The 15,961-nt window shown below is 38.9% G+C and overlaps 1 protein-coding gene across 2 annotated transcripts in view; it reads right to left on the reverse strand.

The window, feature by feature from the left end:
- Positions 1 to 15,961, reverse strand: part of iqck (IQ motif containing K) — a 51,054-nt gene that overhangs the window by 8,420 nt on the left and 26,673 nt on the right. For both annotated transcript variants that reach the window (XM_077230590.1, XM_077230591.1), the window contains exons 6-7: positions 8,656 to 8,740; positions 500 to 614 (exon numbers count right to left, since the gene is read on the reverse strand). In XM_077230590.1, coding sequence (XP_077086705.1) covers positions 500 to 614; positions 8,656 to 8,740 — 200 coding nt within the window. The remainder of the gene's footprint in view (positions 1 to 499; positions 615 to 8,655; positions 8,741 to 15,961) is intronic.

Raw genomic sequence — 15,961 nt, forward strand, 5'->3', positions numbered from 1 at the left:
TGGATAAAAGCACCTGCTAAATGTCTAACTAAAAGTTACGTCTTATTTTAGTAATTTCATGTGATGTTTGGTGCTAATATTAGCCTATATGTTTCTATTTAGAAGGACTTCTAGTTAGGGCTGGTCCCGAATATTCGTTCGGCGGGTTGGTATTCGATTTGAAAATGTGATAGTTGAATATTCAGGTTTTTTTTGTTGTTGTTGTTTTTGCACACCTGGCATCCCCCTCAAATCGGTTCTCATTCATTATTCTCCCGGACGTTCCAGGAGTCTCCCGCATATTGATAGCGGCTCCTTGATGCCCGCAAATGAATTAAAATCTCCCGGAATCTAGAACTCGCAAGCTCCAAACCGTGTAGCGCACACTTGGCAGAGATGGAGAGAGCGAGAGACCTTGCGTGTGTGTGCAAATGTGCCTCTTGAAGCCCCCCAGTGTTTGTGTGATGTACTGTAGTTGTGTAAGGATTGTCAGAGAGCGTGATGAGTGTGTGTTTTTCACCTCTGTTCTCCTGGCGTGTCCAGAAGTCTTGAACTGTTTTGTTGATGTCACAGTTCTCTTCCCGCAGTTCTCTCTGCCACTGCCTCAACTCTTGCACATCTGGACGCACACGCACCTGAAAACAAACACCATGTTGACATAATTCAGTATTCACTCAAAAGCTCTTAAATATGTATCTTCAAAATGGTATGAAATAAAGTACAGCATATTATGAAATGGATAGTGCAACTGGAACGCTGTGCATCCACGACCAAAACTGAAGTACACGATAGTAACAGTTAAGATGTGAAACGGCCACAGAAAGACGAACAGGACAGTGCCGATGTCAACCTTTCTCAGAACTGTAGCATGGGTGAGCCATATGCAAGTTTACTGTTTGATGGAAAAACACATGATTCAGTTATTAATAGTATTTTATATGTTGGTCATGCACATTTGATCATTAATACATCAGAGCACATTACTGTAGTGCCCACTTTCCATAGGAAATTACAATCTAAATGTGGCATAATGTGGTAAAAGCATCCACCAGAATCCAACCAATTTTAATCTCACTATCTTTATGAATTTACAATAACAATTTACCAAAACATTACACCATAATACAAGAAGAAAAATTATGTTTTTTCTCCCCCTCAGAAACCTCGCTCTGTTGAGGAATCCATAATCAAAAAACAATGCGTAAAGCGTTACATTCTCGGAGTGTCTGTTTACAATACAATCAGATTTGCGTTCTTCATTAAGAACACAGGGAGCTGGGCTAGAAAATCCCAAGGGCCCCTTTAATGTAGCCTAACTTGGTGTAAGAATTGAGACATTAGAAAATGCTGGGCAGTTTGGTTGAGGAACGACCACTCCCAGAGAAGACAAAGGACCTTTCTCGAAATTAACATTTGACTCTCTCTTGAGAAACTAGCATCCCAGAGTCAATCACCTCCCCATGTCATCTCTCTCTCTCACGCTGAGATCACCAGATATTCACACAAAAATCGATATGGTTTAATGTGAATAATTATCAGTAGAGTATTATACATGTTTGGTATCATTTGAAATGTCTCAGTGTGACTGGTACAAATGTCTCATTCCCAAAGAAGTAAACCGAAAGGTAAAAAAGTTCTTAAGAGTTAAGAGATAACTTGCACACAGAGGAGCGTGGGTCCTCCAGGCAAATGGCTTCCTGCTCCCAAATTGTGTAGACTCTGAAAGCAAATCCCCATTGTAAGACAGTAACGCAAGTGACCTTCACCCGTTCTATCGGATGCCGCCATTGGACCAGACGGGCTTACAGTGCAACAATGTTCTCTACCACAGGAATAATTAGTAACATTTTTATTTATTTCAAATTTCCATCACATAAAAAACAATGAGTATTAATATCAAATATTCTAAGCTACCACACATTAAAAGCATAAATGCATTAACACCAGATATGAGATCAACCGGTTTTACAGAAACAGCAACAACTTTTGAGCATTCACTGCCTTAGGAGTTTACTTGAATTAGTTTTATCATTAGAATATGTTCTTTCTGGCTCTAGAAGAGGAGAATCATCAGGGCTAGACTGGGGCTCAAATTCATGGTTAAAATAATAATTTGCTAATTATTCCTGTGGTAGAAAACATTGTGGCACTATGTATTTGTAATGCGTGCCTGCTCACATACCCCTTACAGAGTATGCAAATAATATAAAAAAAAACAACCATGATATTTTTAGTACTTTTCTGAATAAGCTGTTATACATAAATGTTTACATATATTCCACAAGACAAAATAATAACTAAATTTACACAAATGAACCAGTTCAAAAGTTTACATACCCTTGAATCTTAATACCTGGATGATCAACGACTGATTTTTTGTTTTGTGATAGTAAACTGCAAGTTGTTCTTCAGAAGAACCCTCCAGGTCTTGCACATCCTCTGCTTTTCTAGCATCTTCTGCATATTTAAACCCTTTTCGACAGTGACTATGTGATTTTGAGATCCATCTTTTCACACTAAGGACAATTCAGGGACTCTAACACAACTATTAAAAAAGGTGAAAACATTCACTGATGTTCAAGATGGCAGCACAATGAATTAAGAGCTAGGGGAAGGGGGGTACATTTTTTTTATTTTTTTTGATAATCATATTTTTTCATTTTGCACTGCCCTTAACAAGATGTTTGCCTGAAGACAAAATAAGTACTTACCCCCATTATCCAATTCAAAAAGTTTACACTCTTAATGCATATTCTGCAAGGGGTATGTAAACTTATGAGCATAACTCAACGCATCAAATTTAAAGTGTAATTCACTTCGCAACAATCATGTTTCAAAGCATGTCAGTTTCTTAGTTATAAACTGACATTTAATCAAATTATATGTGTGTGAGACACAAAAGTGATGAAACAAAGAAAATACAAGACAAAAAAAACAGATTTATAGTCTCTTAATTAATAGGAGCTCATAAAAGCTACATGCTCAAATACAAAAGGCGTAGCTTGATGAATGAGTGAGTGTTGGATCATGGGATAATCGTTCGATGGAAAGCTTTTTGAAGGGGGTCGCACACCGGACGAGAAGTGCCGCGCCGCATCGGATCTAGGACAACTCTAGGTATCGCACACCAGACGCGAACTTTCTCAGTTTATGGCCAGCAATATTGTTATGTTTAAGGACATTATGGAATTAAGAAAATGTCTGTACTATGTTATGATTGTACTGTACAATTAAATACAATCGTTGCTAAGTCTGCAATCTGAACACTTTACCTTGGAGCGTCCGTTAAATGAATGAATTGAGAATCTCACCTGAAAATCCGATAACATCAGCAATTTTCATTCAAGCAGCTGATTTCTGTGAATGAATGTAAAACTAAATGTATATTGCAGCACAGTAATATCACTTGTTCGATTGCTCCTGTCTGCCTGTCTTCCTGCTGCTGCTGCTGCTGAGTTGGTTTGCGTCTGTAAGCTTCATATATCTTTCTCTTTTGAATCATTATTTACTATAATTTCCTGTTGTTTATACTGCTAAATGTAACTTATATTAACATATTAATTATACATATTAACCTTACGTCGCTAGCTTCAATCAAAATCGTTGCTAGCAGAACACGCTAGTAATTAGCTAGCCTGTTAGCCTGCCATCAGTGTGCTCTTATTTATTTATTTATTTTGCTCGCGCCTTTTACAAATCCATCAAACAACTGTGGTGAGTATCAGTCAGTCAAACAAACACGGTGAGTCATGTCGTCATCTCCTCTTATTGTCACTTGCACTTCATGTAACATGTATAGCATAGCCTTCTCTGTCAGCACAGGATTTACATGTGATAAATGCAGGGAGATAGTCAGGCTGACGGAGAAGATTTCAGAACTAGAGACACGCATCCAAACTTTAATTGAGGTTAATTGTAAGAGTGCAAGAGCTTTAGATACTACTTTGGATGCGATTAGCTTAAAGAACACTGTACATTGTTCGGTTCCAGCTGTAGTAGAGCCCGTGCAGCAGGGCGAGACGCTGTAGTCGCAGGACAAAACACCGCTCTTCTGTTACGCTTACAACATCAAATAGATTCTCCCCACTCAGTGAAACATCCACTGAGAATCCTGTTGAATGAAGATAGAGACACCAGCCACCATAGTCACATAAACATGTGACTATGGTGGCTGGTGTCTCTATTTTCAGAGACAGAGCGCATGACATCAAAACAAATTTAAAAGTGCTGGCTAATACTAATCGTAAACTCTCTAAGATTCACGTCGGCACTAATGATGTTCGACTTCAAGGTATTTATTTGAAACAGTTGCTAAACTGATGAAAAATAAAGTTTCCAAGCAGCACAACAGTAATGTGTTATCATTTACGCCCGTGTTATGGAAATCATTATGAACAGCAGCTACGCTAATTATTTTCCCTTTTTGCTTTTCTGCTGTTATCTCGGGACGCGAGTCCAGAGAAAAATGGCGTTCGTCAGCTCCAGTTTGTATCCAGCCTCTCGCGGAGACTTCAGATGCCCCAATCACAAAGCCTGTGAAGAGACGACTCAACACCGGCGATATGGACCCTCTATGGTGGACGGCACTGATCCTCAACAACTCGTCTCAACACCGGCGTGATTACTTGGACTTCCAAAAGATGGAAATGGATAAATATTCTAAATGTTCCGATCCAATCTGACTTGTAATGCTGCCCGAATCATGAATCATGCACTGTTCCTTCGTTGGCCAGAGGAGAACTGGCCCTCCGACTGAGTCTGGTTTCTCCCAAGGTTTTTTTCTCCATTCTGTCACCTAATGGAGTTTTGGTTCCTTACCACTGTTGCCTTGGCTTTTGGCTTGCTTAGTTGGGGACATTTAATATTCAATAATATTATTGATCTGCCTTACTTAAGGTGGACGTTGACGCAATCTTCTTTTAGAAACAAACTTTGTTATATTATTTTCATGTTATCACTGTGAAGCTGCTTTGATACAATCTGTATTGTAAAAAGCGCTATATAAATAAAGGTGACTTAATGACTTCATGACCTTCTTCACTTAAAAGATTGATAATATCAGGGAGAAAATGACCTTCTTCACTTAAAAGATTGATAATATCAGGGAGAAAATTATAACTATGCAACCATGTACTACAGCATCGCATCAGGGGGTGCATTGTAGTCTCCCTAAGGAAAAATTCGTTTCATTCATTGCTAGGAGAGGAAGAATTTTCTAAACTCGTTAAATCATCTAAATCGACAACATGCATGTTAGACCCTATCAACTTAGTTACCGACTAAGCTATTGAAAGAGATGCTTCCAGAGGTCATAGATCCTCTTCTTGATATCATTAATTCATCTTTGTCACTAGGATACATACCAAAACCTTTTAAGCTGGCTATGATTAAACCACTTGTTAAAAAACGCAACTTGATCCTACAGAATCGGTCAATTACAGGCCGATCCCAAATCTACCTTTTCTGTCAAAGATACTAGAAAAGGCAGTATCCTCACAACTATGTTCCTTTTTAGAAAGAAATGGTATCTGTGAGGATTTTCAGTCCGGATTTAGACTGTATCATAGTACTGAGACAGATCTCATTAGAGTCACAAATTATTTGCTCTTATCATCCGATCGTGGTTGTATCTCGCTATTGGTGTTACTCTATCTTAGTGCTGCATTTGATACTACTGACCACAACATTCTTTTAAATAGACTCGAAAATTATGTTGGCATTAGTGGAATTGCATTAGCATGGTTTAAATCATACTTATCTGACTGTTATCAGTTTGTAGCAGTAAATGAAGAGATGTCTTATCGGTCAAAAGTTCAGTATGGCGTACCACATTGCTCAGTACTAGGACCGTTGCTGTTCACTCTGTACATGCTACCCTTAGGAGATATCATTAGGAAGCATGGCATTAGTTTTCACTGTTATGTTGATGATACTCAGCTCTATATTTCTTCAAGCCCTGACGAAAACGTACCAATTCACCAAATTAACGGAATGCATAGATGATATAAAAATATGGATGACTAGTAATTTCCTACTACTTAATTCTGAAAAAACAGAGTAATTATTGTACAAGCAATCTTTAATTTTAAAGTCACGTGAATAGTATCTGTTAAACCGCATTTTTCCATCTAAAAAATATATCTAAATTACGTCATATGATCTCAATGACAAATGCAGAACAATTAGTTTATGCGTTCATGACATCAAGGCTAGATTATTGTAATGCTCTTATGGGTGGTTGCCCTGCACGCTAATAAACAAATTACAGCTGGTCCAAAACGCAGCCGCAAGAGTTCTTACCAGAACCAGGAAGTATGACTATATTAGCCCGGTTCTGTAAACACTGCATTGGCTCCCTATTAAACATCGTATACATTTTTTAAAAATTCCTAACATTGTCCGGGAAGCAGACACAGTCTGTCAGTTCAAATCTAGACTTAAAACACATCTCTTTGGCTTAGCATAAACATAACACATTATAGACTTCTTAAATTCAATGTTAGGCTGCATAGTTTAGATCCGCCGGAACCGGGAACACTTCCCATAAATCCTGATGTACTTTGTACATCATAAGAAGGATGGCGTCTACGCTAATATTTGTCTTTCTGTTTATTCCGAGGTTTACTGCAGTGCGCCGGATCCAGGCCGTATCCGGATCTGATGAAGGACCATCACCTGGACACGACGACAACGCAGTCCTGAAGTGTCACTAGTCTCTCCCTAGTGAAGGCCTCCTTCCCTTTACCTCTGTACTGATAAAACGCTGTCGGGATAATTCTGATTCACGTGGCTACGTGGAAGCGCAAAGACATTCTCAGAGCCACCAGGCACTGTTTAATGCAAAAAGTGCGGCCGGATCGCATTAAAGAATTTTCTGTGAGAACTGTGTCGTGTTAGCGGGCCCTTAGTTAATAACTAATGATCATTGCGATGGAAGTGAATCAATCAAAACTAACTTTAGCTGGACAATAACTATTCTAGAGCTGCTGTAAAGCCAAAACAATCTCTGTTATTTTAATTTCCTATTATCACTGTAAAGCTGGTTTGAAATAGTCCATATTGTTAAAAGCACTATATCAATGAAGGTGACTATAAATAAGGAGGGGGTAATAATTTTGTTATTTTGCCCCCAATAGTTACTGGCACTGCGATCTTTTATGAGCAAGTTTGGCCAGCTTTTGAGTGAAATCAAATGAGGCCAGAATCCATGTATTTAATAAAAGAAATGCTTTGATTACAGTAATTTAGCCCTCAGGTGATCTGGGATCTCCTATCAAAATAGCATTGGATTGGCATAGTCAAGAGCAGTTTAAAAAGCCCCCCCTTTACCCTATTACAGATTGTTCACTTTTCTTAAGCAATTGAATTTCAGAGGAACTCTGATAGCACACTGCAGGACAAACCTATATATAGGGCTGCAACTAACGATTATTTTGATAATCGATTAATCGGACGATTATTTTTTCGATTAATCGATTAATCGGATAGAAATTAAATTAGTTTTTTTTTTATTATAACTAAATAAAACTGTAAATCAGGGTATTTATGTGTAAAAGTGTACTTTAAAAAGTGCAAAAGCCACACATTGAGTTTTACTAATATCAATATTTGCATTGTTTTTAATGATAATTGCTGATGGCAAGTTGACAAACATGATTATTGTTAAAAAAATGATATCCAACATATTATGTTTTAACACAATTTTTGTTAAAACAAATTTACACAGACATGTTGTTCAGATGTGAATATCTGAACCTAAAACAAACTAAAAACATCTAAAATATATAATTCATTTAATTTTTATTTAAAATTAATTATATATAAGGAATATAAGGATAAAGAATATAATATATATTATATATAATATATAAAAGAATAATATAAGGATAAATTGATTAAATAAATATAGAAAGACTGAAAACAATTGTGTGAACGTAGAGCCGCAGTAGATCGCGTTTGAAAAACAATTAAAACTTAGTAGACAAATGCTATAAAATGAGAACGGAATGGAGGTAACGTTACCCAGCAAGCTAACAGGCTTGAGTAAAGGACAGGAGAAATTATGCATTAGTGCACAAGCATTCGCTGAAAACCACTGAGTACAGTGACTAAAAAACAATATTTTACTGCTGCTGTTATTAACTGCCTTTATATTTAGTGCTTCGCTTTGTAAAGACCGTTTTAATTTAACCTATTTCTGCGGTAGCGCTATTTTAATCCATCACTTACGTTGCGAGCGAACTGATTGCGCAACCTGATGCTCGAGACAAAATACAGACATCCCAAGATCCCGGAAGTCCCGGGAGTCTCCCGCATATTGATTGCGACTCCCTGATGCCCGCGAATTAGTTCAAACTCCCGAAATCTAGAGCGCGCAAGCAAGAGCGCGCATGCCAGACAGAAGAGACTGCTCCAAACCGTGTAGCGCGCGCGCTCGGCAGAGCGCCTGAGGGAGAGAGACCTTGCGTGTGTGTGCGTACCAGTAAACGCTCCCCGTGACGTAAGCAGACCAACTAATCGATAATGACATTCGTTGACAACGATTTTCATAATCAATTATAATCGATTTTATCGATTAGTTGTTGCAGCCCTACCTATATACAATATATAGAAGATACAAAGTAGAGATACATCTCTGCAACCCTTTCAGACAGTATTGTTTTGTATTATTCTTACCTTATATCCCCTCCAGAATGCCTGTATCAAAACGGCAGCTTGCTCGTCTGTTAAAAGTAGAGAAACCGGAAGGTGCTTCCTGGGGCTAACAAAGAAGAGAGGCATTTCAAATGATGGCATATCATTCATTACTTTATAATATTTAAAATCAACAACAATTCCTAGACTTGATATAGGCTTTAATCAGACACATAATCTCATGAGCAAGTCTATTCTCTATTGTATTTTTCCTACTTGTATGGATTGCAAGTTTTGCTTGACCAATCATGAAGTTAATATTTTACCCAGTTTTTGACTGTACCCTGCCCCCAAAATAAAAGCATTGTCCAAACCTGGAAAAAGCATTTCTCCAAATTTGAAAAATACTTGACTCAGAATGCAAGACAAAAAGTCCCACACATTCTAAAAAAACAATGCACGGCATAAAAAAAAACACAAAACGCACACTTATCATCCTTAACACTTGGATTAATAACAGGAATAAATGCATGAACCACCATAACACCATGCAGAATTCTCTATTGTAAATCTCCAGATTTCTTTCTCAATGGTGGTTTGTAAACCCCCCCCAACAAAACAGTTATTTTTTCACCCATCTTTTCCCTCCAAACTGCATCAACTGGGAGAATCGGATGTGTATCAATATATTGGGCATTAGCTCTTTAAGTCAGTGGTTCCCAAACTGTGGTCCGCGGACCACTAGTGGTCCGTGAGGGTACTGCAGGTGGTCCGTGGAAAGGCAAAATAAAATATAAAATAATATTTTTTACCTTCATTTTACCAGGAATAAAAAGTAAAAAGAATATGTAGGCCTATATTGATATAAAATTTTAATTAAATTGTCAGTTTATTTTGGGATTACTAAAATAGGCTAGTGGTGCTCGGCCGTGACGTTCAAGTTCAGTGCCGTTAGAACCACAACATGGATCGGTGGATAGCAACAGGTTCTCAGAAGAGGAAAGAGGCAGAGGCAAATATTTTGCCATTATATAAATAATATATACGATTGGAGGTAGCTCGTCAAGGGGCCGTTCACATATCGTGTCTTTTGCGCTCTCAAGTTCATTATTTCATGTAGGCGCGCGGCAAGTGCGCTCATAATTGAAGTGACGCACTCATTTTTTTAGGCGTAGCGAGATGAAAACACCTCAACTTTTCATAATGCCGCAAACGCACCGCAGTTCATGTGACAAGAACAAACAAATCAGCTTCATCCTTTCCGTAAACATTGAAAGCTCAGTCAATGAAGAATGTAAGAATGCACGTGCACCCAAACACTACGGGTGTTTTTCTCTTCTCCGTAAATAAATCTTGTAGCAGAGCTACAGCAAGCGTTTTTCGGTGGTGGAAATCTATTAGCTACTAAGCACAACTAAGTTGTGGAGAGCGCGCATAGCAACGACAGACGGCACGGGAAAATCGGACCGAATTTTACTATTAGCTAATAATAAAAGACAAGCTAATGTGCATCGATGTAAATGTCAAGTAATTTATCTTTTTTTGACTCATTCTTTTTATAAAAATGATTTAAAGGCTGAAATCTGAGGTTTGTCTTTTTATAAAACCTTTTTTTGTGAAAAATTATTTAAAGGCTGAAATACGTGAGGTTTATCTTTTTATAAAACCTTTTTTGTTAAAACTTTATTTGAATTTCATTTTACTATATGTGCCTATAGGGGTGGCAGGGGTTGGCGGCAATATAAGTCTGGATATTTGCCGCGGGGCGAGGGCTTCGATTACCTCTCTCTTTTTTGACCATACATGTTTGCATCCCTGAAATGAACCTGATTATGCCCTCGGTCGCTTGAGTAAATGAATAAATTAAATATGTGGCAGCCGTTGTGTGCAGTAAACTTTCTTTTAACAAGCTGTTGTACTCATGTGATGACCAGTTATAGTTTTAATGTTAGTAAGCCTATTTAGAGGTGCGGATTAATTCAGGAAGGACTCTGTGTAGACATATTTTATAATGTGTATTATGAGGTGGTCCGTGAAAATTCTTGATTACAAATAGTGGTCCACACACACAAAAAGTTTGAAAACCCCTGCTTTAAGTGACAGCAATCTAAAATACGGCTGCTGTCTGTGTCATTAATGTTAATGGAACAACAAAGAGAAAATCACTCACTGCTTTTAATTTCAGATGTGTATCAATATATTAGGTCCGTGCATTAGCTCTTAAAGTGACAGCAACCTAAAATACGGCTGCTGTCTGTGTCATTAATGTTAATGAAACAACAAAGAGAAAATCACTCACTGCTTTTAATTTGCTGCTAATTAATTTATTAACTCACTGCTATTAATTTTGTTTCATTTATATATGTTTTTTTGAATCTCAAAGTGTCTGCTCCCATTGACTTGCATTATATGAATCACAGAGGACTATGGTTTCCGCTACAAATCTTCCTTTACTGTTCTACTAAAAGTCAACTGCATCTTTGGGGTAAGCTTCTTTTCGTAGGCAAGAAGGACGGCGGCTTGAGGCCGTGTATCGACTACTGCACACTGAATTCCCAAACCTTCAAGTTAACTCCAGCCATCATCGTGAGTCATATCCAATGGTCTTTGGAACAAATTGGCGAAGCTTCACAATCGGAACTCGCTCCACCGAGAGTTCCTGAGGGACGAGCCTACGTTCCACCAGCTCTACGTCTGTCCCTCTAGGCTCTGGACATCCAGGCAGCCAGCGAACCCTCTCGCTTCTCCGAAACAAGTACTGGTGGCCAGAAATTACCCAGAATGTCTCCCAATTGAATGTCAAAGCCATTCAGTCTGTGCCATTTCACAAACTCCCCATCATCTTCCTGCCGGTAAACTGGTTCTATTACCCATTCCCAACCGTCCTTTTTCCCACATCGGCATCGACTTCGCTACCGACCTACCTACCTCCGATTCCTACACTTGGTTGTCGTCAACAGATTCTCAAAAGCTTGCAAACTGATGAACAGATGAACAAATGATAAAGCTTGGATTGCTGAATATTCAATATTGTGCTATTGTGCTGTGTTTGACAGAAACCTGGCTAAAACCAGACAATTACATTACTTTAAATGAGTCCACCCCCCAAAATTACTCTTCTGAAGGGCAAAGGGGGAGGTATTAATTTAAAGTAATATCTTCAGAATTACTGAGAAGTCTTGTTTCAAATATAATTATTTTTGTGAATAAGTGTTGGTGCTTAATGTAACACTATCTAGTGTAAATGATAAAACACGTTTGAGATTTGTGCTGGCTACTGTATACAGGCCACCAGGGCACCATACAGACTTTATCAAAGAATTTGCTGATTTTCTATCAGAGTTAGTACTGGCTGCTGATAAAGTCCTAATTGTTGGTGATTTTAATACATAACAAAAAAGATGCATTGGGATTAGCATTTAGAGACATTCTGAACTTTATTGGCGTTAGACAACGTGTCAGGACCTACTCATTGTCGTAATCATACTCTAGATCTAATATTATCACATGGAATCAATGTTGATGCCATTGAAATTCTGCAGCAGAGTAAACATCTCAGATCATTATCTAATATTGTGTATAAAAGGGTGTTAAACCCCCTTAGTTTTTCTAAATTCACTGTAAAACACAGCTACAATGGGCTTATTGCTTTTATAAAACGGTTACTCCATTAAATATTAATTCTAATATTTATTTTATTCATAAAATAAACACCAACAACAAAGAATATAACGTTATAACACATTATTCCTCCGCCAAGCAATGTAGTTCCAAAGAGGTTGCCAAGCAACACATGCCGCGACAAAGAATCACAAATGGCAGTTGCGCAGTAATACTAATGTAATGCGGTCACAGGTGTATGTTTGTTGAGTAATTTACAACGGCTTTGAAAGCGGCTCAACCAATCACTACGTCCTGGTTCCTCCCTGAAGGAGGGAACGGAGGACGTAGTCGACGGTCGACTGAATGGGGATCTCGCTAGAGAGCCTATCCTCTTCGAGTATTATTGAACGAGCCAATGTAATTGGCGTGCGTGATTCGCATCACACACTCTGCCCCCACGGCGCGGGTATAAATACGGAAGTGGATGCACGCACTAGTTGCTTTTCGCTGAGGAGCCGAGAGTAACCCGGGTTCAGCGGTGGTCCAGCGGTAGTGGCAAGGGGACTACGTCCTCCGTTCCCTCCTTCAGGGAACGGTGGGTTGCATACGCAACCAGGACATTCCCTTTCAGTCGATAACGTCAGACATAGTCGACGGTCGACTGAATGGGGATAACCTTTGAAAACGCCACTAACGCTGCCACCTTCCAGTGCCTAAACCAAAGCCTCCTGATGCCCCCGCAAATTTAAGGCGGGGAAGGACAGGGCTTAGGCCAGGGAAGTCACTGCTGTTCCTACAGGACCACTGGGAAAGCGTTCCCCGTACATTGGAAGGAAGGGACGCTGCGGAAGCCAGATCCAACCCAGAGGGAGGTAACGTGGAGAATACACATATGAACTGGGCGGAAACCGGGCAGTCTAACATATGGAATGTCACTGGGGTGGCTCCAGCCTAAGACGGGGGGAGACACACCGGACAGTGACGGCAGAGAGACTCTGCCGAGGGAAGACACGGGCTCGCCGCAGGGAGCCGTATCGTGGAAGAATACACATATGGGGTCGCCGTAGGGACCGCAACATATGGACCCAAGTCAAGTCAAGTCATCCTCATTTATATAGCGCTTTTAACAATGTAGATTGTTTCAAAGCAGCTTTACAGAGATAAACATATAATTTAAGGTAACAGAGATTGGTTTGGTTTTATAGTGGCTCTTGAAAAATGTTTTTTCCAGCTAAAGTTAGTTTTGATTGATTCACTTCCGTCTAAATGATCATTTGTTATTAAATTAGGGGCTGCTAAGACGACACCGTTCTCTCTAAACAGACTTTAAACATGAACCTGTGATAGACGCTGATGGCGTTCACATGCGCATTAAGAATTGATTCTATAGTTATGTGCGTTTGAATATATGTGCGCAGGTTTGTAATTCCTTACAAACCATGCCTAAACAAACTACGCCTAAACAAACTACTTGTCTATAAATTTTGATGCAGAATTTTTATTTTATCTTATCACTTTGGGTAGGTACGCGAACCGAAAAATTCCACAACGCTTTATCTGTAGAGTGGTATAGGGATCCTCCATAGGGAGAGGCTAGTTGGCACTTCAGCACTGCATTGTCATCAGGTCCAGACGAAAGTCCTTCGTCAGATCTGGAAACGGCCTGGATCCGGCAGGCTGCGGGAAAACCTCGGGATAAACAAAGACACTAAAATTAGCGTAGATGCCATTCTTCTTATGATGTAACGAGTACATCAGGATTTGAGGGAAGTGTTCCCAGTTCCGGCTGACCTAATCTAAGCAGCCTAATATTGAATTATAGAAGTCTATAGAGTGTTATGTGAAAACTAGGTCAAAGAGATGTGTTTTTAGTCTAGCTTTGAACTGACAGACTGTGTCTGCTTCCCGGACAATGTTAGGAAGATTGTTCCAAAGTTTTGGTGCTAAATAGGAAAAGGATCTACCGCCAGCAGTCGATTTAGATATTCTAGGTATTATCAACTGGCCGGAGTTTTGAGATCACAATAGACGTGAAGGACTATAATGCGTTAAGAGCTCGCTCAAGTACTGGGGAGCTAAACCATTTAGTGCTTTGTAAGTAATCAGCAATATTTAAAAATTTATACGATGTTTAAAGGATAATTCCGGTATTTAACACTTTGAGTCTATTTTGTAGTTTGTTTTGGATGAACTAGAGTGGTGGACTTAGAAATGTTGACGATGGGTCCTGTCTCGACTTTTTGACTATTTTAGGATCGCCTCTGACCGCTTCAGAGTGGATGTCTATGGGCATGCTCAAACATGTCCTTAAAACAACCCTTAACGTTCGTTTTCAAAACTGTGCAACTCACCGAGTGGTTAGTGGTATTCGTTGACAATTAAAAACAAATATATCGACGCAATGTATGCTTTCAATCCGTGTTATTTGCTATAGTGGAACTATTTTTCAGATACCTCACAACCTGTGAGTAACAATCTGAAGCGTAAGCACACTCCCGACCACTTGATGGCGACAACAAGGACGCTGGACGGTGTCTAGGCACCGTAAAAAAAGTCACAGTCGAATATGGCAAGAATTTGTGCGGTCAGAAACTGCGGTAAAATCCCTCCAAAAAGGAGTTGTCATCGGCTTCCTTTCCACAACCCTGAACGACTAAAGTTGTGGCTTTCATTCCTCGGGTTTGACATAAACACTCCCTTAGATGTTCTTCGAGAAGCTGACCATCGTGTTTGTGCCTTTCACTTTCGGGACGAGGAAATCTACAGGTTCTCGAAAAGAAAAGTCTCAGAATAAACTCTATCTGAAAAGGACAGCTGTACCGACGCTTAGTGGACCAACGCTAGACGAAGAAGACCTTGGGGTAAGCTAAACAACATACAATGTTGTGTTATTTGTATGACTAGTTTAGCTTGAACATCTGACAGGGTTCCCGGAACTTCCCGCGCGGTAAGCGCGTTTATAATTGAAGCGACGCGCTCGTTTTTTTACCAGGCGTAGCGAGATAAAAAAATTAAAAAAATACGGGTGTTTTAACGTAACGTTACTCTTCTCCGTAAATAAATCTTGTAGCAGAGTCACGTTAAGCGTTTTTGGTTGTGGAAATCCAGCTGATGTTACTACTAAAACTTATTTGTCATTGTAGAGAGCGCAATGCATGGTTACATAGAAACGACAGACGCCACGGGAAAATCGGACCAAATTTTACTATTAATAATAAAAGATAAGCTAAAGTGCATTATAAATGTCTGTAATTTATCTTATTTGACTCATTATTTTTATAAAAAATTATTTAAAGTCTGAAATATGTGAGGTTTATCTTTTTATAAAAAAAAATTTTTGTCAACTTTATTTGAACTTGTACATATTAGTAACATTTTGTAAAGACATTTTTTGAATCTGGCTATCATTTTTAATGGTATTATTTTAATGTTTATGTAAACAAAAAGTGCATATTGACCCTAATTTTATTTGTTATTTGCTGATTTTTGACGAAAAAAACTTGGTGAATTGATTTCATTGTATAGTATTAGAGTGTAGATGTAGCAAATCAACAATATTTCTAGAGAACCCATTTAAACCAGCGTTGAAATGGCACAGTCTGAGCCATCATTACAACAGTGATTGTGTCAGTAATATTGATGAGATGTTGTGTTCTGCATCTTGTTACAGGCTGTTGGTGGTGTAGAACCCCTTATTTTCAAATCTCTCCTTTCTTCAACTCCTGTGAAGAAACGGCCTTCTACC

Source organism: Siphateles boraxobius, unplaced genomic scaffold (assembly GCF_051911475.1).
Source record: "Siphateles boraxobius isolate OS27281-9 unplaced genomic scaffold, OSU_SipBor_1 15, whole genome shotgun sequence".
In the NCBI taxonomy this organism is placed as follows: Eukaryota; Metazoa; Chordata; class Actinopteri; order Cypriniformes; family Leuciscidae; genus Siphateles; species Siphateles boraxobius.